Raw genomic sequence first — 25,015 nt, forward strand, 5'->3', positions numbered from 1 at the left:
ATTCCTTTGTCATTCATTTGAATTTATATCTGCAAGTGGGAGCTGCATCCTGGCCAGTAATCCTCAAGTTCTTAAAAGGAATAAAACTATAAATTTTTGTATAGTCACTGTTATAAATTTGAATAGATATTACTGACAAATAGTGAATAAATAATGTATTTTAAATATATTAAAAATTGTCTCCTTCCTCTCTCTGCCCTTAGGCTCTTGCCTGACCCTCCATTGAGCTTGTCTTATATATCCATTTTAAATTAGGACACTATTTTCTAAATATACAGTAATCTTTTAGCAGACAAGGAACCTGTTTTATTAACCATTTTATCACCTACTGTGCCAAGCATTGAAACTGATCAATTCATTGAGTTAAAGTAGATTGAACTACACTAAAAACCATGTTATGATTTAGTAAGTGGGGTCCGAAGAGTTCAGCTGGGTGAAATGTGGTGTGGCTTGGTTGTGCGGGTCCTGCAGTGGCCTGGGTGGAGTTGAGCTGCTGGAAGGCACTGACCGCCGCACGCCAGCCCCTCCGTGGAGCCCAGGTGTGCGCTCGTCCCAGCTGCGGTTTGGCAGCCCCGGCTCTCGGCTGCTCTGTTGAGCTGTCAGTGGGGATGGAGGTGGCGTTAGCCCTTGTACTGCCGAGACCTGATGGGAGGCCCTGACTCTGGGAGTCTCGTGGTTTCATTGGCTTGCTCTGCGGAGATGGACTGAGAAATGCTGGTGATGTGGGAACCTGCTTCCCTGTTTCCCCAGTGGGGTTGCCAGCTTCATGCCCTTTTCTCCAGGTAGGAACTCAAACCTGTCCTCATGTAGGAATGGAGGTGAGGCAGAGGGTGGGGGCCAACTGCCAGTTACATTTTCTCTGATTCCCATGTTTTCACTGGGTGCACTACTGTAGAAATTTACTGCTTGAAATGTAAATAAAAATTTTTTATTCTCTCTGTGTTCATATCAGCAAAGCAGTACTCCTATCTAGAGGTTGTTTTAAACTGACATTTGCTAATATGGGATCATTTGTACATCTATTTCAGTTACCATAAATTTTTCTGATGCCTTTAATATGTCTACGTGTGTGCTTATTTAAAGGTATTTGAAGTGGTGGAGCGTGTGGAGGAGCTGAGAAGGAAGTGGCCGGTAGCGTGGGGCAAACTGGATGACGGCAGTATTGGTGTGGTGACTCCTTACGCAGACCAGGTGTTCAGGATACGTGCCGAACTTCGGAAAAAGAGGTTATCTGATGTTAACGTAGAAAGGGTGCTCAATGTTCAAGGTAACTATGAATTGAAATGAATTGGTTATTCAAATGCTTAAATTTCAAAGTATGTGCACTTCTGATATTTAGAATTCAAGATTTCTGAACAAGCATTTGTGTATTCGTTTCACATCAAGTTCTTTAACGCCGACATTGGCAATTAAATGTTGAGCTCATTTACATGCTTATTAATTTTTTGTATCCGAATAAAAGAAGTATGAACAAATTGACTTCTTCTATGACTATAACTGTGTGAATGTGTGTGCTGTAGTTACGGTCACAGTGGCATCCAACACTTATTGTCATTATAATGTATCCAAGAACTAAAGATTTTATCTCTTCATAAAGATTTTTAACTTGCACCTGTCAAGCCAGGAATAGGCATAGCTTATTAAAGGCATAGTTTGTTCTTTATCTAAATTCCTAAGTGAATAAAGCAACTTTTAAAAATTTTCATGTGATTAGTTGCTACAAAATTTGTGCATTTAAGTAAGTAAAGCAGCACTATAGTGTGAGGGCCAGAGAAGCCAAGTACAGTGTGAGGTTCCATGGGAATATCCAATAATAATTTCTAAATTATGGTGGGGATGGGGGGAATAGCTCCACTGTACTGTGCATTCAGATCATGCAGAATTCGGGTGTGCGTTTTAGGAAGACTACTGCTAGTAAACCAGGAAGCATCCAGGGAAGACCTAGCACAGTTAGTGGTCTGGAGCCTGCATGTGGTTCAAGCAGAAATGCTTGAAAGAACAATGACTGCTTGGCCTGGAGAAGAGAGGACTAAGAATTGACACTAAAACTGTACTCAGATATGTGGAGGCTTGTCACAGAATGAGGGATAGATATGTTAATGTAAGAAAGAATCTGGGGTAAAGTGTATAAACTGGGCTCTCAAGGCTTCCTCCTGATGTCAGTTCTTTCCGTTATTTTGGAAATTATTTCCAGAAGCAGAATTTCTGCATCACGTGTTAATTCTAGGTTTAATTTTCAGAAACTGCCGTACTGTTCTCTGCACCTCTTTACATTCCATTTTACATTTCTACCTACGGTGAACAAGAGTTCCAATTTCTCCACATCCTTAATGACACCTGTTATTTAGCAGTAACATTTTAAAAATGAAATTCTCTTATTAGATCACTGGTTTGAATAACAATCCTCTTTTATTTTGTTGTAGGAAAGCAGTTCAGAGTTTTGTTTCTTAGCACAGTACGTACAAGGCATACTTGTAAACATAAACAGACACCAATTAAAAAGAAAGAGCAGCTGCTAGAAGATTCCACAGAGGACTTGGATTATGGTTTTTTGTCTAACTACAAGCTTCTCAACACTGCCATCACAAGAGCACAATCCCTGGTTGCCGTGGTGGGCGATCCCATTGCTCTGTGCTCCATTGGAAGATGCAGGTAATTATGTGTTAGTGTTGGAGACACTGAATGGAGAAATGTAGTGATCTGTATCCCTGTGTACATGTTTATTTACATGACCTCTTCGCTAATTAAACTTTAGTCTTACCTGATATCCAGTGGGAACACAAAAATATATTGCTTTGAGTGTGTTCATTGTATATATACACTTGTGTACTCATTGTTCATCGTCATTCATTCGATATTTTCTGAGTGCTTGCTATGTTCCAAGCACTCTTCTAGCCACTGAGGATGTATCAGTGAACAAACAGACAAAAATCTCTGCCTTTTGGGGGCTTAACATTTTATTGGGGAGGAAAGGAATACCAACAATAAAGAAAGTAAAAACACTTTGTAACATTTTCTGTGATAAGTTCAGTGGAAGAGAAATAGAACGTGAAGGGATTAAAAGGGCTAGGGTAGGTGGACCAGCCTGTGATTGTTCTGTGCGGTTGGAGTCGCCTCTTGGAGAAGTTCACCTTGGAGGTGGGGTGTGTGCTTTGCAGGTGTCTGGGGTGAACGTGCTGTGGAACAAGTGGGCACCCAGTGGGGTCCTGAAGGTGGCTTTGTGGACACGCATTATCTTTGATGGAGACTGAATTTTGTACACTTAGTTCCCTTTGTTCTCCTTCAGTATTGCTTTAGCTTGTTTTTGATGAATTTCCTTCTCATTTTTTCTCAAGGCTTCACAGTGTAAATAATTCTTTGTGTCTGGTTAATTCAGAGAACCTTAAAATTAGGGGGTTAAGAAGAGTTTTTACTTGGCTTTAGGAAAAACTGATAATATTCCTTAGATTGTAGTCATAAGGAATGTTAAAATATCAGCATATATACAAAGATGGGGTCAATAAAGAACAGAAATGGTATGGACCTAACAGAAGCAGAAGATGTTAAGAAGAGGTGGCAAGAATACACAGAAGAACTGTACAGAAAAGATGTTCACAACCCAGATAATCACGATGGTGTGATCACTCACCTAGAGCCAGACATATCCTGGAATGTGAAGTCGAGTGGGCCTTAGGAAGCATCACTACGAACAAAGCTAGTGGAGGTGATGGAATTACTGTTGAATTATGTCAGATCCTACAAGATGATGCTGTGATTCAATATGCCAGAAAATTTGGAAAACTCAGCAGTGGCCACAGGACTGGAAAAGGTCAGTTTTCATTCCAATCCCTAAGAAAGGCAATCCCAAAGAATGCTCAAACTACTGCACAATTGCACTCATCTCACATGCTAGCAAAGTAATGCTCAAAATTCTCTAAGCCAGACTTCAACAGTACGTGAACCATGAACTTCCAGATGTTCAAGCTGGTTTTAGAAAAGGCAGAGGAACCAGAGATCAAATTGCTAACATCTGCTGGATCCTCAGAAAAGCAAGAGAGTTCCAGAAAAACATTTATTTCTGCTTTATTGACTATGCCAAAGCCTTTGACTGTGTGGATCACAATAAACTGTGGAAAATTCTGAGAGAGATGGGAATACCAGACCACCTGACCTGCCTCTTGAGAAATCTGTTTGAAGGTCAGGAAACAACAGTTAGAACTGGACGTGGAAAAACAGACTGTCTCCAAATAGGAAAAGGAGTACGTCAAGGCTGTATATTGTCACCCTGCTTATTTAACTTATATGCGGAGTACATCATGAGAAATGCTGGGCTGGAGGAAGCACAAGCTGGAATCAAGATTGCTGGGAGAAATATCAATAACCTCAGATATGCAGATGACACCACCCTTATGGCAGAAAGTGAAGAGGAACTAAAGAGCCTCTTGATGAAAGTGAAAGAGGAGAGTGAAAAAGTTGGCTTCGAGCTCAACATTCAGAAAACTAAGATCATGGCATCCGGTCCCATCACTTCATGGCAAATAGATGTGGAAACAGTGGAAACAGTAACAGACTTCATTTTGGGGGGCTCCAAAATCACTGCAGATGGTGACTGCAGGCATGAAATAAAAAGCCACTTACTCCTTGGAAGAAAAGTTATGACCAACCCAGACAGCACATTACTTTGCCAACAAAGGTCCGACTAAGTCAAGGCTGTGGTTTTTCCAGTAGTCATGTATGGATGTGAGAGTTGGACTATAAAGAAAGCTGAGCGTCAAAGAATTGATGCTTTTGAACTGTGGTGTTGGAGAAGACTTTTGAGAGTCCCTTGGACTGCACGGAGATCCAACCAGTCCATCCTAAAGGAGATCAGTCCTGAATGTTCATTGGAAGGACTGATGTTGAAGCTGAGACTCCAATACTTTGGCCACCTGATGTGAAGAGCTGACTTATTTGAAAAGACCCTGATGCTGGGAAAGATTGAAGGTGAGAGGAGAAGGGCACGACAGAGGATGAGATGGTTGGATGGCATCACCGACTCAATGGACATGAGTTTGGGTGAATTCCGGGAGTTGGTGATGGACAGGGAGGCCTGGCGTGCTGCAGTCCCTGGGGTCGCAAAGAGTTGGACATGACTGAGCGACTGAACTGAACTGATAAAAACTTTCTCTTTGTACACTTATGTTTTATACTAGGTAATAGGAATTTTAACTCTATGAAGCCAGTAATGTGAGACTTTGCCTATGCAGTGTTGAAAGACTGTGTTAGCAAAAAAAAAAAAAAAAATTGAACAGAAATTTAGACGACTCTTGATGAAAAAGAACAAAATGTACTAGAGATTACTTAGAATTTTTAAAGTATTCTAATACCTGTCAAAGTGAGTTCAGAAAAGTAGAATGACCTCAAATGCACCTTGGGTAGTTACTTCTTAATATGTTGGAGTAGACAAAGCTGTTAGCAAGTGGCTCTTTTAGACCAAGTCTTCTGTTGGAGGACAGATGGAGCAGCAGTTTATTATCTGCTTTCCTGTCTCAGCAGGAAAAAAGTATTCTTTGGGAAGGGAGACAGTTGGGACCTTTAATTTAAGAGTAAGCTGTGTATATTAGACTCCAAAAGAAGTTAACATACTTTATAGGGGAAAGCCATTAACAGTGGAGTCAGGTAGAGTTTAATTTATGGTTACATTGTGAACAATGACCTTTTATTTTTAACGAAATAAAATTTGAATGGTCCACGGATTGTTTTATATAGCTAAACAGTTCTGTTGTAAAATATGTTAAATTTCACATTTAAAAAATAATTTCCATTAATTTTTAGCCACTAATGACAAAAAGTGGGGAAGGGAATATGTTAATTATAAGATACAACTGAATAAAGTTAAGTGTATTAATTTGGCTTCCCTCTGAGATGTTTACTTTGGTTATTTTACTGTTCATTGAAAATATATTTGGTTAGAATATTGCTGTGATAGTTTTCCATTTTTGTTTATATTTATCATTTGATAAATGAGAGAACACATACAATTGGATTAGAATTTAATAGATTAAAACAAACAAAAAAAAAACCAGTTGACATACATTAAAAATCAACTGAAAACTTTTGTGGGAATAAATAGGTATAACAGTGGTCTTGAGTGACATTACCTTTGGATGTTCTTTATAAATAACCCCAGACATTTACCAACATGCATATTTTTTTAAAACCATTACCCTTCCCATAGAGTCACACTATACTGTGAATTATGTGGGATTAGCATTGTTCACCCCTTCTCTGAGCAGAGAGGTGGAGGAATTCTTTCTGAGGCCATGCTGTCAGGCTCATTTTTAACTTGGAGCCAGGTCTACTGGTTGTTTTATTTCTTACTACTCAGTTGCAGTGTGTCAAGGACCTCGCATTAATTTATAAGCTGGCTGAAATATTTTCAAAGAAGTCAGTACACTGTGTAGGGAGAGAAAATGACACGCCCTGTAGCTGAACGGGAGTGCTGGTTGTCTGTGTTATTTGAGCGTTTAATGAGCTGTGTAACCCGAGTGCTGATGGTTGAGGCGTATGGATACTTACGCTTCACTCTTACCAGCTTCAGTAGGAATTAGGTTAATCTCGGAATCCAGACGACCCTGAAGGACCGAGCGTGGTTCCGGGTGCTGCCGTGATGAGGGTGTGGGCTCTCTGTGGTCTGAGGTGGTCAGGCTGTGTCACTCGTCCCTCATGCGATATTTATACAAAACTAATGTGATCCTCCAAATGCTGACCACGCTTTTAGGAATAATTACTGTGTATGGTATATCCGTTTGGAAGGCAGCCAGTTATATAATCTTTTTTTGTTGTAAAGTACTTTTAAAGAGAATTTTCCTGTTAACTCTAAATGAACATGGGGAACTTTCCCTTCTCCTCCTCACCAAACCAGTGAGTATTGATGTCGTAACTGCTGTTCAGTGCTGGGTCAGGTGCTTTGCACACTCAGCCTGTTCAGTCAGACCAATAACCCTGCGATGTGGGGGTTTTATTTGCATTTTAAATGGGCAGCCTGAAGTAGAGCTTCAATTTCTACCCAGGGCCACCTAGCTATTAAGAGACTCATTCAAACAGATGTCACATTGACTTCAAAACCCACACTCTTCTTGCTGAGTTACCTTGCCTCTCCCAGGGAGTGGTGCATGTGTGAATAAATAAGCCCTGAAGAGGGAGAGGCGGAGGAGGCAGTTGTGGGGAGGGAGTGGGCAGGGGTGGGATGGGGGGAATCATACATTTTCTCCAAACAAGCATGTTTGGAAAAGATCTTCTTTTGAAGTGAATTTATTAGTGAATTCTATCTCCTCTATAAGGTATAAACATATTTCACAGATGCGGAGATGTGTGTATATGTGTATGTGCACACATACCCTCTCTCTGTGTGAAATAAGGACACCAAATGAATTTTCAGTGTTTTATCCGTGATCCTAGAAGCAAGGTTGGCATGAAAATAAAACCAGACTTTCTGTTCATGTACTGGGTGAAAGTAACGTTTTGTTTTCTCAAAGTAATACTTCCATTACCACATAGAGACACACTTGTGTTCTCTAACCAGCATTACATAACATGTTAACAGTTTAGGGAGCAGCTGAGAATTGGTGAAGCATTTAAATAACCTTAGTGGTAAATTTTTCAGTCTGAGTGTTGAAATTCTCAAGTGGTCTTCCAATTAAGTGTTCTGAAATGCCTCATGATACCATGTGTAGTATTTCATTAAAGTTCTGAGTTCAAGAACAGCGTGAAATAGTCTGAAAGAGCCTTCACAGAGAGAGAGGAATCTTTCTGGCTGTAAGAACTTTTGAAGGAAAAATTACATTTCTCTCAAGGTTTAAAAGTGGAGGAATAAAGCATTTTTGTTAAGTGATAAAGTATAATAATAATACTGTTGGTGCCCTGTTTCCCACCTGATGGGACTGAGGTAGGAGGAGAGGTTAAATAACTTGCCCGGCTGACTGAGCCTTGACTGAGGCCCGGGCAGCCTAGATCTGGAGTCCTTGTACTTAAGAGGGAGATTCCAGGCTACTTTTGGAGTTGTTTTAGCTTGATGAGCTTATAGCCAGTGGTCACTGTTACTTCTGAAATGGTGTCCTTTAACTTGAAGTCTGTTCCTTGAGATCCCTGGGGTCGTATAGACCAGGGTTTCTCAGCCCCCGGGCCACAGAGCAGGCGGCACCCCAGGAGGAGAGCAAGGCGGGCAAGCTTCGTGCCTGGGGACAGCCTTCCCTGTGCTCACGTTACCCTCTGAGCGCTGCATGCTGTCAGATCAGCAGCAGCTTTGGATTCTCAAAGGAGCTCAGCCCTGGGCTTGAATCATCCCTCAACCATCCCCTTCCCCCGTCTCTGTCAGTGGAAAATTTGTCTTCCATGAAACTGGCCCTTGGTGCCCAAAAGGTTGGGAACCTCTGTTACAGACGGAGCCTTGTCGGCAAGCTACCAGCTTCCTGTGACGCGTGAGGCTGGTTCACAGTTCTGCTCCACTTGACATTACTCAGTGCATTGAGGTCGGTGAGAGGGGTATAGGGGCAGGCTATGGAGTTTATAAAGGAGCTTGAAATAGAGCAAGTTCTAGCATTTTGGCTATGTAAGCTGGGAATGAAATACACTACAAGAATTTAATATTAAAACCTGGGCTATAGTAAAGTCAGTCCACTCTCTCCTTGTTTTGCTGTGTCTTTAGGTTCACATGAATATGAAATGTCACTCTATGAAATTGTTACTTTATCAATTAGACCAAAAGAACTTCCTTTTTAATACAACATGTAGTAGAATATGTTGATAAATGTTAATGCAGTTGAACATTATGGGGTTTTATCAAAAGGGTAGAGAGTTTATGGATTTTTAGATCCTGAGTGCTGTGTTGACAACTGTCTTTCCTTAGCTATCAGACTATGAAGATTAAAAATTGATTCCTGTGGAAAGGTTCTTAAGAATAAAAGAGCATTTCTTAGTGACACACACTTGTTAGCCTTTGTGTCTTATTGTCAGAAATGCACATTTACTCAGTTCAGTTCAGTTGCTCAGTTGTGTTCAACTCTTTGTGACCCTGTGGACAGCAGCATACCAGGCTTTCCTGTCTGTCACCAAATCCCGGAGTTTGCTGAAGCTCATGTCCGTCAGTGGTCGGATGGTGATGCCATCCAACCATCTCATCTTCTGTCGTTCCCGTCTCCTCCCGCCCTCAATCTTTCCCAGCATCAGGGTCTTTTCTAATGAGTAAGTTCTTCGCATCAGGTGGCCAAAGTATTGGAGCTTCATCATCAGTCCTTCCAATGACTATTCAGGACTGATTTCCTTTAGGATCAACTGGTTTGATCTTGCAGTCCAAGGGTTCTCAAGAGTTTTCTTCAACGTATTTATTATCTTGTAGCATTTTTACTTTTCCTGTTGACATGGAGGCCTGAATTTTTTTCTGTACTTATTTCTTAAACTCATCTTTAAAAAACTAGAAAAGATGGTAGAAAGCATACGTAAGAGAAACATAGTTTGAAATTAATATCTGCAGTTTTATAAATACTTTAACTCCATTCCTATTCGTATACTGACTTTTGTAACATACAGCTTTGTATTTATGCTTCTTGAAGCCATTTTGATTACTTGCTGTCCACCTGGACACATGGATACCAACTTGGGAAGAAATCATATCACATAGCTTTTATAACATAATAAAACATTATTTGAACCTCATGTTAAAGATAGGTATGCATATTTAAAGAAAGCTGAGCACCAAAGCATTGATGCTTTTGAACTGTGATGTTGGAGAAGACTCTTGAGAGTCCCTTGGACTGCAAGGAGATCCAACCAGTCCATCCTAAAGGAAATCAGTCCTGAATGTTCATTGGAAGGACTGATGTTGAAGCTGAAACTCTAGTACTTTGGCCACCTGATGCGAAGAGCTGACTCACTTGAAAGGACCCTGATGCTGGGAAAGATTGAAGGCAGGAGGAGAAGGGGACAACAGAGGATGAAATGGTTGGATGGCATCACCGACTCAATGGGCATGAGTTTGAGTAAATCCCCGGAGTTAGTGATGGACAGGGAGGCCTGGCGTGCTGCAGTCCATGGGGTCACAAAGAGTCAGACACAACTGAGTGACTGAACTGAATTGAACTGATGCATATTTATAATAATCATTTAAAATCTTTAAACTTTTTATATGTTGTCTTTTATAATAGATGTGTAATATGTTTACTATTTGGAGATCAGTTTTCAAAACTTTAGGAACAACAGTGTACGACTGGAACAATTTTGAATGTATTTGTTTCCATTAGTATTTTTTAATTTGATTAGGACATAATCATTAAAATTAGCATTCCAACTTCCTGTATTTTTTCATAATTTACCTGTCTTAGTCAATTAATGTTATAAGCTGTGCTGTGACAGGCATCAGTTAATTAAAAGAAAAGTATGGTAGTAACTAGTTACTTCTTATCAGTTCTGAAATCCTTGCTTATTGTGTGGATAACAAACCTTTTTGTATGCATAGTCGAGCACTGACTGTGTGGTCAATGAGGATGAATTGAGAATTTGTGTGTCCCACAGTACTAGACGTGACTGAGCTTCAGAACCACACTTCCAAAGTCCTGTGATCTGGTGGGAAGATTATACCTGAATCATAGATGAATATTGGACCTAAGGGTTCGGGGTTGGAGTGGGAGAGGGGATTATCTTTAGTTGCTTTCAGTCATTTCTGTGATCTTGTCCACTTTAACTGCAAACTGATCTTCTAAATCTTTTCTGTAGGAAATTTTGGGAGCGGTTTATTGCCCTGTGTCATGAAAATAATAGCCTGCATGGAATCACTTTTGAACAGATCAAAGCTCAGCTAGAGGCTTTAGAACTAAAGAAGACGTACGTGTTGAATCCACTGGCACCTGAATTTATACCCCGGGCTCTGAGAGTACAGCACACAGCAAACACCAACAAACCGCAGCAGTCGCCCCCCAAGGTAAAGCCCTTTAGTGAAACTGAAGAGGTCAAAGCGAGAGCGCGCTGAGGCGTCAGAGCTGTTCTGAGCCTCAAGCTGCTTTAAGTATTGGGGTTGACGACCCGCAGTTTCTGCAAGGAGCTTGTCCAGTGTGGGCATGTAAGTGAAAATACGGTGTGTTGTTCAGCCATGCTACTTGATGGCATTATCATCCTCAAAACGTTTTCAAGGACCTGACTGGGTCCTTTGTTTAATGTAATCTCCCAGTCCTCTCTACTGATGGACGTACTTTAGCAAGACATGAATAAAACAAAGCAGCTTAAAAGACCGTCACACGCATTAAAACCATGCTTTCACAGCCTATTATTTTTACAAGAAATAATATTATTATAACAATATTTGTATAAAGGAAATAGTTCTCATCTCTTGTTGATGACCAGCTAGTTTCAAGTGATATTTGACACAGTGAGGAAATTGGCCAACTTCCTGAAGATAACTTGAGTTGTTTGTTGTTAAGTATTTGTTGTAAGAAATAGTCCAGGCACTGGGATTGGATGTGGGGGAATCAAGGCCATTTCTACTTTTGAACTATAGTTATTTTGGGCAGAAACAGCTGTTTATTTGCTAGATTGCCTGAAAAAAAAGAAATGCTTGCATTTACCATCTAGAAAAGAAAGCTATGAGAGTGGCCTGTTTAGTATTTACTCTGGTTGTTGGGGTGTATTTATAGTCATCAGCATGATATTAAACTTACTGACATGAATTGAGAGAGTATGCCAGTTTTTGGCTTCATTTTAAAAACGTGAAACATAAGGTGTAAGAAGTAATTACTGGTTTAATATCTTGAATCTTTTAGCTGAGTAGGTATTAAACTGAGATGAGAACGGATTTTCCTGTGTTAATATACTGTTGTCTGAGTTTAATAGAAATGGACCTGATGTGCAGTAATGCTTCAGTGATTTGGGATTACTAGGAGATTAAGCATTTTGCATAACTGAATCCTCTAGATTTCTAAAGTTTAAACTATGAACAAATTAATAATCAACTTATTTATCAAATAGCTAAGTTTCTTCTATGTGACAGCCATTACAGTGTGTGCTAGAGAAGCAAATTAGCTCCAGTCTTGTTGCGGTAGATGTTGGAGGGATGCTGGTCAGCGGAAGTACAGTCCGCAACTGTGGAAGTTTAAGGTGGTTTCCACTATGGAGATACTGCTTAGGAGAGCCCCAAGTGAATGGAGTGAGGGTAAGAGTGAGGAGGTGTGTCAGAAGCTTAGAGTAGAAGCTCCCTTGGGGCAGAAGTTTTTGCCTGTATTAGTTCCTGCTCCAGCCTCTGTGCCCAGAACAGCGTCTGGCTTATCATAGGTGCTTAGAAGATGAGTGAGTGATGCCCAGTAAGGAGCTTAGGCAAAAAGCAAGAGTCATGAGAGAGAGCGCACTCTCAGGGAGCCGCAAGTAGCTTAAAGTGTGTGAAGAGTGGGAACCCAGTTACAAACTCTTAGACTTTATTGTTTTTTATTTAAAATGTTACAAAGACATTATACCTTTTGCACATTCTTAAAATACCATAACTACAATAAACTCTTTTAATTGACCAGTGTTAGCATTAATCGATGTATGATAGATGTAGCTATATTTAAGCCATGATACTAGATGTGTACTGACCCTAAGCAAGATCCTGAAGTTTGCTTTTGTTTTTATCTTAAAGGTGAAGAAAATATGTATTGAATCCACTTGCTTTTCTAAAACTATAAGCTCCCTGAAGCCAAAAATCCTGGTCTGTGTACTCCTTATGGCCCCTAGCGCCTCGCCCTTCTCTGCACAGAGTGGGTGCTCAGTAAGGATCTGATAAGTAAATAAAGATTGTGATGCGTCCAGGAGAGTGCCATGTGGCTTTCTACTTTCAACAGGAAGATTGTGTAATTAAAGGCCACAGTAGCTGTTTTCCGAGTTTTTTCTTTTTAACTTTTTGGGAAATGTTCTTCATTGACCCAGTGGATGCCATCTGTTATTTTGCTGTCACTAACAGAGCGGTTCACTAAGTTGCTTGCACACCTGGCTGTTTAACGTCATTATTTGCTCACGTGTAACCATGGTGACTTTAGATAACTAAGGTGCAGTGAGCCAAAGGTTATTTTTGTCACCATCTCTCCCTGCACTCCCCAGTACTTTATTTTATTTCTGTTAAATTGTTTTGAGGATTGAATTTGTACTGGAATCATTTTTTTAAATATAGCTTTCTATTGTAGAAAATTTCAAATGTATACATAAGTAGAATAGTATAAGGAAGTCCCGATCATTTGGCTTCATTTAACTATCAATTTATCTTTAATTTTGTTTCACCTACAGCCCAGTTCTCTCACTCTACTACCACCGCATATACACATTGGAGAATTTTGAAACAAATTTTGGATAATTTATTTCATATGCTAGAATCTTTTGATGAAGGGGAATTTACTTCATTGCAATAAAAATGCTATTTCTGAAAACATGACATTAAGCCATGTTATTTCCCCCCTAAGTTTCCTTAATGTTTAACCTTTAATACAATTCTGTGCATAAGAAATGTTAAAGTTTAGTGTTGTTAATGTTGGGCTAAGACTTAAAGTCACAGCAAGATGTAATGTAGATAAAGTCATCCAGGGCTGGGTGATGCTTGAACATGCTCTGGGACCTGCTTCCTCAGGACCATGTTTGGCAGCAAAGCATGCCTCTAGCTGTTTATCAATCAAGCAGCTTTCTTCTCCTCACTGAGATGTCGGTCCTGTGGTTTAGTGAAGGTGCAAAATATTACAGACACGAGGAGCAGCGGGCAGTCCTAGCTAAGCTTTCGTTGGCTCACTGTCTCCCGGCATCATGTATTTATTGGAAAGCATCTGTTTCATAGGTGCCTGCAGAGTGCGTATGGAGGACGTGATTTGCCTGTATTCTGTCTGCTTACTCCTAGGCTCCATGCTGGAGCAGTGTTGAGAAGCTGCTAAAATGGAAAGGGTTCATTTGTACCCCTCTGAAAGGTATTCAGAGGATAGATAGTATTCAGAAATGGATCTTTTGAGAAGACTGTAGCATTGTTTTCTGGATTGTAGTCTGTGGGTCATTCCTCACTGTTTCCACTGGTGGTGTGTCTTAGTCTTACATTAGCCTCAGCCTAGCCAGGGTGAACATGTCGTGGGCCCTCACAGACATTTGTTGAATGAATAAACAGAAAGTGATGAAAGAACGAGTGAATAAAAAATAATTGATTGAAGGAATAAATGGTTGAGTTAAAAAAAATCCTCAAAAAATAGATGATGTGGACTGCATTTACTTATGAGCTTTCTACCAAAGGTATGCGTACTTTCTGAGATTTATTGGCAAAAGTTTGGAATTATCATCATGGAATGACTTTTACAGTTAGTCCCAGCTTACTGCTGCATCATTGTTTTGTTCGCATGTTACCAAACAGTGTGTATTTTGCATAGACCACGCACACTTACTGCCCTGCCATTGCACACTAGGTCTAAATACACTGGATGAGTTTTCCTGCACTGAACCACATTGAACCGCAATGAACCATACCGGTGCTGGTTGCGCTTGAAGATAGTATACTGTCTTTTAATGTGAGAGTCCCCAGGTTGCTTTTTTCCCTCATTTATTCAGCAATATTCATTGGGCCAGGAGATGTTGTAGGTTCAGGGAACCATTAGGACATAAACAGATGAAGCCCCAGATCGTTAGGTCCTTTCATACTTGACATGCGTCGTCTCCATCAACAGAGTCATCACAACAGCACTGAGATGTGGATGTTATCTTTCCAAGTTTCTTTTTCACTCGGGTGATGAACGTAGCACCCACAGTGCTGAGGTATATTGTCTCCTGTAGACTGTGATTACTCTCTGTATTGGTTTCCTATTGCTGCTGTAACAAGTTAGCACACACTAAGTGACTTCAAACAGTACACATCTACTATCTCATGTTTCTTTGAGTCAGATGTCCAGGCTGTTTTGGTTGGTCTCTTGGCTCTGCGTCTCAGGAGGCCAGGATCAAGGTGTTGGTCAGCTGGGCTCTTATCTCGGGTCATGCAGGCTGTTGGCAGAACCCAGTCTTTGTGGCTGTAAGGACTGGGGTTCCAGTCTCCTTGCTGGCTGTCACCTGGGAGCCGTTTTTAGCCTCTGCTGACTTCTCTCCAGTTCCCCCTGTGGCCCCACGTCTCAGAGCTGTCAGCGGTGCATGCAACCTTCTGTATCTTGGCGTCTCTGGCTTCCCCTTCTGCCACATCCCTTGCTGCCTTTTCTACTGTATCTCTGACTCCAGCTGGAGAGATTGCTCTGGTTTTAGGGCTCATGTGATTAGATTGGATCCACCCAGATAATCCAGGATAATCTTCCTGTATTGTCTTTAGTTAGATCTGCAGAGTCCCCTTTGCCCCATAACATGTGGCCAGGGATTGGGGTGGACATGTCTCTGGGGGGGGGGGCTGTTCTGCCTCCGACACTGACTACACTGCTGTGTTTTCTCCACGTGCTACACAGTTGCCCCTGGTTGATGGGTTTACCGGCTAAGAAATCTGAACAGTTTGTTAACCTCTTGGACTGACGTTATCTCTGTGCCACTGGCTGTCCTTTCTTCTGCTGAGCGTCTGCCTGCGGCTGCTCCTGTTATCAATTCTAACTGCTTGTGCTTCTCATCTTCCTGCTGTACTGCTGTCTCTGCCGAGCGCTCCTTCTTACTTTCTCTCCTTTCTTCTGCCTGCTTTTCTTTTCACTTCTCTCTTCCTCAGAAGCTCCTTTTTTTTTTTAATAGCTAATGACAGTCACTGTGAACCTTCTCTGGTTAATGAACCAACTATGATTCTTCCTGGACTGTTTTCTTTTAACTTTTTAAGAGTTAGAGCTGAGCTGCCCTTGCATACCCATCTCTAACCAGCTGGATGATCCGGGTATTTAAAATGCTGACTGATAGGGAGATAAATGAGGCATCACTGACCTTTGCTCTGGTCAAGAATGAACTTTTCTTCTTGCTGCAGACATTACCCCTACTTGAGTTTTCAGGTGTAATGCACGAAACAAAAAATTCGTGTGGCTGAAGGGTGAGTTGTGTAGTGTGCTCACTTGTGCTATACGGTGGCTTAGTGTCTTCAGTTCAGCCCATGAAAAGAGAAAAAAAAATGTTTTAAAGTCTAGACATGCACAGCCATTGTTTCTTCAAATGTTACTTCTGCCCCAGAGTCATTTTTAATGCCACTGTATGAATCTGCCATTGCTTATTTTAATAAATTTTCTATTGGTGGACATTTAGATCCCTACAAGTGTGATTACTGTGTTAAAGTGTATGTACATTTCTGGTGCTTTTGACGTTCACTGCCACATTGCATTCTAGAAAATTTGTACATTATCTTAAGCAGATTATAACTGTGTATTTTCCTGTTCACTCAGTAAATTTTACAGTGTAAGACCACATGAATCATACTCAAAATATCGTACACCCAAAGCATGTTTACGTCCATGTCATTATTTTAAAGGTTCTTATCTTCAAGAGTTGAAGACTGATATGTTTCCCTTGAAAAGAGCTTTTACATCATCATCTAATTCATAGAGAATTGATAGAGAAGCTGCAAAGGAATAGAATTTAAGTATCAGTCATGTTGGTGAATATTTCTTTTAACATAAAAATTCATTTAAAAAGAAAAAGGAATTTTAAGTATTAAATTGAGTATTTAATTAATTAATTAATACTTAAGTATTAATTTGAATTGAGGAAACTTGAGGCCTAGCACCATGACTTAGTGTTTAAAACAGAAACTCAGCTCAGAGGCATCTAATGGTTATTAATTACAGACTCACAATATTTAAATTCTAATTGTTGTTATATACATTTCATTTGCATGGGACTAGGAAAATGGTTATTGTTCTTTCATATTAGGTATGTTTAAATTATTATTTGTGTTTTTCTATAAAGGGGAAAAGCCTCCATCATACCCAGAATGATCATTTCCAGAATGATGGAATTGGTAAGTGGAAGAATTAGTCCTATGAAAACTTGTTTTTGTGATGCAAGACATTTATCCCAGATTTCATGGGGAGAGGGACACACACACAGACACTTTGGAACTCAGCCAGCTTTATTCAACACAACTGTTCTTGTGAATGCTCTGATGTGTCGTTTCTGTCAAGGGGTGGTTTTATGGGCACCAGTGTACATAATATAGAAATTGTGAGGATGAACATTTAAGCCTCCTGTGCAGTATAAGGTTTTGGATATAATATTGATATATCATTGATATCTTACAAGTGTTTGTTTATACATTTTAAGATAAAGTTTATTTGATTCAAAATATTGCAGAATTATGCTTTTAAAACAATATTGCTTAACCATTTTGTATGTGACTGTGTAACAGTTGCAGGTCAGAACTTTATTCTGAAGAATTGTGTATGTGTTCTACTCTTAGAAGAATGTTTACTGTATATGCATGTTTATGTGTTGTATGTATGGTTGTCCCTCTTGAAAGCCACATCTCCAGCTCCCTGCAAGACATTTAAAATTATGCTAGTTTATAAAAGGGCTTCCCTGATAGATCAGTTGGTAAAGAATCCACCTGCAATGCAGGAGACCCCGGTTGGATTCCTGGGTCTGGAAGATCCGCTGGAGAAGGGTTAGGCTATCCACTCCAGTGTTCTTGGGCTTCCCTTGTGGGGAAGTTTATAAAAGGGATACATTGTACCTCTCAAGTCAAATAATTTCAGTGAATGTGGTAAAATGATTATTTTTTTTAATATGCTTTACTCTTCCACACTGATAACTCTTTGATTATAAGATACCTTATGGCAAACCTGGGAAATGTATTTTGCTGTGGGATGACTTTAATTATTTTTGTCTATGTGAATATGTAGAGCTATTATGTCCTTTTTCTATTTGTTTTTCAGTTCAGCCCAATCCCTCTGTGCTTATTGGCAATCCTATCAGAGCATATACTCCTCCACCTCCTCTTGGACCTCACCCAAATTTGGGGAAATCTCCAAGCCCTGTTCAAAGAATCGATCCTCACACTGGGACGAGTATTCTTTATGTACCTGCTGTCTATGGAGGGAATGTCGTTATGTCCGTGCCTTTACCTGTAAGTAGCTGTTTAAGATACTCTCTGTCGAATGAGATAAAATAGGCTTCACTAAATTACTACCCAAATAGTGTCCTACCAGTCTTTTTTTTCGGCTCTTCAATGCCTGTAAACTTCTTTAAAAACAGCCCTTATGACCCCAAAAATGTGAATTGTTGCATACAGATTGTTATTGGATTGTCAGTGGCTGTCAAGAAATCTGTAGATTGGATGTTTTGAGAAGCCTTTGTATTGTTTTAAATATTTTTACTGGGAAAAGTTGGGCTAAAAGTTAACAAGAGCTAGTAAATTGGACTCTTGTTTTGTAAAGTGATGTTTTTATTTTATCTTTTGCTTTTTCATTCTTATATAATTTACTAACGCTTCCTAAGAAGGAGACAGAAAGGCGTAGAGTAGCCTAGCTCCCTTGGATCTAAACATATCTGAGGAATTCCACGCCTTCCTTCTGAAATCCTGCCTCTACTTAAAAACATTATTAAATCATTTCTAAGACTGCCTAGATTTTTAGAGGGCTTCCATCTTATGTAAAACTCATTTTTATTTTCTTTAAGATTTTTGAATATTTTGGTAAGTGAAAAATTTACTGTTATACAAATATTTCCAAATCAGGAGTTTTTAGCCTGGAAAATATTTCTTTCATTTAAGACAAGTACTACAATTTCAGATAGAGATGATCATTGTCAAGTATCTTGGACACCCCTGTCCACATGCCCAAAATGCAAAAATGCATATCTGCTGACATTTTTTCAGCCATATTGGTCATGATAGTTCACAATCACGGCAGCCAGTGAGGATAACTGTCAATAAGAAGTATCTCATTTATGTCAACTCCCCATAGACTTTCAATTTTAGCTGAGTTGTTTCTTCCCAGACAGCCTGGCAACATTATACATCATCTGCTTTAAATAGTAAGTCGCTTAGGATCTAGATTTCATTTCACTAGGTCACAGAGGCTTTTATTATATAAGATTTCTAAGAGTCTGCATTTAACAGTTATATTAAAATAATAGAGATGGTAGCTCAGATGTAATTGTATTTATTCCTTATACATTAATATGCAGCAATTATATATTTAGACACACCTAAAGAAATTTTCTGTTTCTTTAGTTTAATTAATCAGAAGCATTAGGCAAGAATACTGGAGTGGGCTGCCATTTCCTTCTCCAGGGGATCTTCCCAACCCAGGGATCGAACCCGGGTCTTCTGCATTGCAGACAGACGCTTTACCATCTGAGCCACCAGGGAAGTCCCTCGATATTCGAAAATTTGAAAGAAATTTTCTGTTTCTGTAGTTTAATTAATCAGAAGCATTAGTTAAATTAGTGACCTGTTTGAATTTTGCTGACAGTAAATGAACCTTAAATGATTTGATTATTCATATAAAAGAGTAGTAATACATATTTTTTTGAGTTGAGACTCTTTAGACTGAATTCTTTCTTAAAGTTTTTCCCTGTTCTTTTATTCAAGTTTATTAAACCATATATATATACAGTTATGACTTTAAAAGGCAATTTTCATGGTAACCTGTTACATATGTACATTCATATTGAAGGAAGATGATTCAAGTCTATAAAATGATTTGATGCCTCAAAAAATAATTGTTAATACCTATTTTAAGTTGTTGATTTCTTCCTAACCTAGTGTGTACAGGAAATGATCAATTTTCCCTTCCACACTAAAGATTCAAAGAGCCAATTAAGATATAACCATCATTCTACCAATTGTTACTACCAGCATTCATTTTGTAGTTATTCAGTTTAGTAGAATTAACATCTCTGTGTGTTTGCTCTTTCCTAATTGATAGCACTGTAGCAGTTTGACTGCCACAGTGTCCTTAAAGCAATTATTCTGTTTCTTGTAATAACCTAGGTGCCGTGGACAGGATACCAGGGCCGGTTTGCGGTCGATCCTCGCATCATCACGCACCAGGCCGCCGTGGCCTACAACATGAACCTCCTGCAGACGCACGGACGCGGGTCCCCCGTCCCTTACGGCCTCGGGCACCACGCCCCCGCCAGCCTGGGGCAGCCGCAGAGTCAGCACCCGGAGAAGGAGCCGCACGAGCAGAGTCGAAACGGTGAGCTGCTTTGCTGTTCTCACGCTCGTAAGTGGATGACATGCCAAGTGGTATCACCATGTAAAGTTCCTCCAGCTGGATGATTGTTAACTCGTTCATAGAAGACCTCTTTGAGAAAGAATCCGATGTAAAAACCCTGGGTCCTCTCTCCAGAAGACACAGATAAGTGCACAGATATACATAATTTGCATGCAGCCTGTCACTTATGATTGATACTATCCATTTCCTGAAAAAATGTTAGTATTTAGATTATTTTAAATGAGAATCATTTAAAACTGAGACAGCAAGCCCTCTCCCGTTAAACATTTTTGTTGATGCAAAATATTTGTGTAGCATACTAAACATGAATGCTACTCTGGCAATAATTGATTTAAAGTAGTTATTTCTTGTGCAAATCCTAGTCTCTTGTCTACTAGAATTTATAAATAAGGAAAAATTACCCTCTATATTTTTTACAGTCTAGTTTATTGGGGTATAATTTATACATGGTGAAGTTCAGCCTTTTAAAATGTAGTTTGATGTGTCTTGACGCATACAGAGAGGTGTTCACCACCACCAGTATCGAGCTTCAGAGTTTTTACATTACCCTAGAGACACCCTCATATTCCCTTGCAGTCAGTCTCCTCCTCCAGCTCCTCTGGCGCCTGCTCCTCTGGCTTACGTCCGTGTACTTTTATCTTTAGTCTGTCACGTAGATGAAGTCATAGTGTCTGGGCTCGTTCACTTAGCTTATTTTAAACTTTCGAGATTAATTTGTGTTGTCTGTATCAGTTGTTTGTTCCTTTCTGCTGTTGATTAGTAGTCCCTTGCATGGATGTACTACACTGTCTTTATCCATTAATTGTTTTTATCTGTCCTTAATTATTTCTGATTTTTGGCTGTCATGGGTAAAGCTGCTATGAACATGTGTCAAACATATTTTCGTTTCTCTTGGGTAAATACCCAGGACTGAGCTGTTATGTTGGCACTTTTGTTAGCTTTGTAAGAAACTGCCATACTGTTCTCCAAAGTGACCAAAACCGTTTTTAATTTCTACTGTGTGAGATTTTTAGTTGCTCCGTAGCTTTCATTAGTTCTTGGTGCCATCAGCCTTTTAAGTTTCCCCCTTGCTCATGGATATCTGATAATATCCACTTACTGTATTGTTTTGCATGTTCCTGGTGACCAATGATGCTGAGTACCTTTTCGTTGGGTTTGTTTGTTATGTATACATCTTTGATGCAGTGTCTATTCGTATCTTTTGTCCACTTTTTTATGGCTTGTCTTACTAAGTTATGAATTCTTTATACATTCTGGATAAAAATCTTTAATTAGATGTGCATTTTGAAAATATTTTCTTCTAGGTTGTCTCTTGCCTTTTAATTTTCTTAACAGTATCTTTCAAAGAATAGAAGTTTTCATTTTTGATGAAGTCCAGTTTATTTATTTTTCTTCTATGTGTCATGCTTTTGGCATAATATCTTAAGTTTTTTTGCCTTCTGTGTTTTTTTTCTAGAAGTTTAATAGTTTCAGCTTTTATATTAGGGTCTCCTTTGAGTTAATTTTTATATATGGTATGAGGTAAGAATTGAAAATTTTCTTTATGATCATTTTGTTTTGTTTTTGCATATATGTATGCTCAGTTGTTCTAATACCATTTTTGTTATTTATTTATTTTTAATTAATTTATTTTAAGTGGGGGCTAATCACTTTACAATATTGTAGTGGTTTCTGCCATACATTCACATGAATCCACCATGGGTGTACATGTGTTCCCCATCCTGAACCCCCCTCCCACCTCCCTCCCCATCCCATCCCTCTGGGTCATCCCAGTGCACCAGCCCTGAGCACCCTGTCTCATGCATCGAACTTGGACTGGCGATCTGTTTCACAAATGATAATATACATGTTTCAGTGCTATTCTCTCAAATCATCCCACCCTCGCCTTCTCCCACAGAGTCCAAAAGTCTGTTCTTTACATCTGTGTCTCTTTTGCTGTCTTGTATATAGGGTCATTGTTACCATCTTTCTAAATTCCATATATATGCCTTAATATACTGTATTGGTGTTTTTCTTTCTGACTTACTTCACTCTGTATGATAGGCTCCAGCTTCATCCACCTCATTAGAACTGATTCAAATGCATTATTTTTAATAACTGAGTAATATTCGATTGTGTATATGTACCACAGCTTTCTTATCCATTCATCTGCTGATGGACATCTAGGTTGCTTCCATGTCCTGGCTGTTGTAAAAGGCTAACACCATTTTTTGAAAACAGCCTCCTTTCCTCTGTTAAAATCACCTGGTGCCTCTGTGAACATCGTTTGCCACGTGTGTGAAGGCCGTGTTGTTTTCTGCTGGTGCGTGTGCTTATTTTTGCCTAGCATGCTGTCTTGAGCACAGTAGCTTTATGAAAATTGTGAAATCAGGTAGTATGAGTCCTCCAACTTTATTCTTCTTTTTCAGAAGATTCTATTCCAGGTCCTTTGCATTTTCACCTACATTTTAGAATCAGCTTGTCAGTTTCTACAAAAAAGCCTGCTGGGATTTTGATTAGAATTGTGCTGAATCTGTGGGTCAGTTTTGGGGGAGAACTGACATCTTAATATTTAATTTTCTGATATATGAACAGAGTGTCCCTTCTTTAAGGTCTTCACTTTCTGCCTTAAAAATTTTTTTTTCAAACTACAGGTCTTGCACGTATTTTGTTAAGGTTGAAGGCCTAGGTTGATATAGGTATCTCCCCAGTAGTGCATCCCACAGAATCCCAGTATTATATTTTTATTTCATTCAGTCCAGTACACTTTCTGATTTCTCTTAAAATTAGACCCATGGATTATTTACAAAGGTGAATTTAGGTGAGTTATTAGAGATTTTCTAAGTATTTTTCTCTTACTGCTTTCTAGTTTTAATTCAGTTGTGATAAGGGAACACACTTTGCATGACTTGAATCCTTTGAACTTATTGAGATTTGTTTTACGGCTCAGGATGTGGTCTGTCTTTCTCATGCTCCATGCACATTGAATAAGAGTGGAGCACTCCAGTGGCTGCAGGTCGGGTTGCTTGATAGGACTGTTCAAGTCTGCTTTGTCTTTGCTGATTTTCTGTCTACCTTTTAAAAAATGAATATTGAGAAAGGAATATTGAATTCTCCAAATATCATTGGTGTTTATCTATTTTTCCTTTGACTTTTGCTTGATGATTTTTGAAGTTTCTGATGTTAGGTACATAAACATTTAGGATTATAACTCTTGGACATAAGTTTAAGCAAACTCAGGGAGATAGTGAAGGACAGGAAAGCCTGGCGTGCCACAGTTCATGGGGTCGCAAAGAGTCAGACACGACTTAGTGACTGAACAACAACAACTCTTGATTAAGTAGCTCATTTTTCATTATGGAATGAACTTCTTTATCTCTGATGATATTCTTTGCTCTGTGCTCTACTTTGTTGAACTTCAGTGCAGACACTTCACCTTTCTTTTGGCAAGTGATAGCACAGTATTTGTTTTAACTTCTATTTTTAATCTGTTTTGTCTTTATACTTAAACTGTATTTCTTTTAGTTTACAAAAAATCTAATGTGACAATCTCTGCCATTTAGTTGGGAGGTCTAGAACATTTATACTTGATGTGATTATTGATAGAGTTATTTTATCATCTTCCTATCTGTTTCAAATTTGTCCAGTCTGGTTTCGTTCCCTTTTTCCTTTGATTCTGCCTTCTTTTGAATTAGATGCATATTTTTTATGCTTCCATTTTATCTCCTTTGCTGGATTATTAGCTGTAGCTCTTTTTATTATTTTAGTATTTGCTTTAAGGTTAATAGCATTCATCCTTAATTTACCACAGTTTACTTTCCATTTTATGTTTTATCACTTCAGGTATCAGGTATAGCAAAAGAACATTACAATATTTCAGTTTTTCCTCTTCTGGCCTTTAAGTGTTGTTATCATGCATTTTACTGTTACCTATGTTATAAGCCCCAAACATTGTTATTATTTTCATTGAAATAGCCAAGTATCTTTTTAAAGTGTTTTAAATAATAAGACAAATAACCTTTTGTATCTCCATGTAGTTAGTATTTCTGATAGTCTTGATATTCATGTTTCTATTTGAATAAGTTTTCTTCTGCCTGAAGGACTTCTTTTAACACACCTTGTACTACGAGCCTGTTGGTGATGAATTCTTTCAGCATTTATATGTCTGAAAATTTTTTATTTCACTAGCAATTTTGAAAGATTTTTTACAGGGTATAGAATCTTGGTTGATAGTCTTTATCTTTTAGTTTTCTTGCTTACATTGTTTCCAGTGAGAAATCTGATGTCATCTTTATCTTTGTTTTTCTGTATATAACATGTCTTTTTTTCTCTAGCTACTTTTAAGAGTTTCTTTTTATACTAGTTTTAGTAGTTTGATTATGATAATATTCCTTGGAGTAGTTTTATTCATGCTTCTTGGGTTTGGGGTTTGTTGAGCTTCTTGGATATGTGGGTTTACAGTTTTCATCAAATAAGGAAACCTTTGACTTCTATTTTGTTAGAATTTGTTTCTGCCTCACCTCTTTTTCTCTTCTGGAGTTTCAGCTACCCATTTCAGTTCAGTTCAGTCAATCAGTCATGTCCGACTCTCTGCGACCCCATAGACTGCAGCACGCCAGGCCTCCCTGTCCATCACCAACTCCTGGAGTTTACTCCAACTCATGTCCATTGAGTCAGTGATGCCATCCAACCATGTCATCATCTGTCATCCCCTTCTTCAATCAATCCCAGTATCAGGGTCTTTTCAAATAAGTCAGCTCTTCGCATCAGGTGGCCAAAGTATTGGAGTCTCAGCTTCAACATCAGTCCTTCCAATGAACACCCAGGACTGATCTCCTTTAGGATGGACTGGTTGGAGATCCTTGCAGTCCAGGGGACTCTCAAGAGTCTTCTCCAACACCACAGTTCAAAAGCAT

At 39.1% G+C, this 25,015-nt stretch overlaps 1 protein-coding gene and 1 non-coding gene across 8 annotated transcripts in view; one reads left to right on the top strand and one right to left on the bottom strand.

Moving 5' to 3' along the window:
- HELZ (helicase with zinc finger) overlaps window positions 1-25,015 on the top strand; it is a 143,446-nt gene that overhangs the window by 90,327 nt on the left and 28,104 nt on the right. For all 7 annotated transcript variants that reach the window (XM_043442183.1, XM_043442063.1, XM_043441878.1 and 4 more), the window contains 6 exons: window positions 1,084-1,267; window positions 2,424-2,652; window positions 10,729-10,933; window positions 16,849-16,900; window positions 17,814-18,004; window positions 19,874-20,081. In XM_043442183.1, coding sequence (XP_043298118.1) covers window positions 1,084-1,267; window positions 2,424-2,652; window positions 10,729-10,933; window positions 16,849-16,900; window positions 17,814-18,004; window positions 19,874-20,081 — 1,069 coding nt within the window. The remainder of the gene's footprint in view (window positions 1-1,083; window positions 1,268-2,423; window positions 2,653-10,728; window positions 10,934-16,848; window positions 16,901-17,813; window positions 18,005-19,873; window positions 20,082-25,015) is intronic.
- Window positions 19,178-19,249, bottom strand: TRNAC-GCA. Its single transcript has one exon. It is a non-coding gene; the product is annotated as a tRNA-Cys (tRNA).

This window comes from Cervus canadensis, chromosome 1, assembly GCF_019320065.1.
Source record: "Cervus canadensis isolate Bull #8, Minnesota chromosome 1, ASM1932006v1, whole genome shotgun sequence".
Classification (NCBI taxonomy): domain Eukaryota; kingdom Metazoa; phylum Chordata; class Mammalia; order Artiodactyla; family Cervidae; genus Cervus; species Cervus canadensis.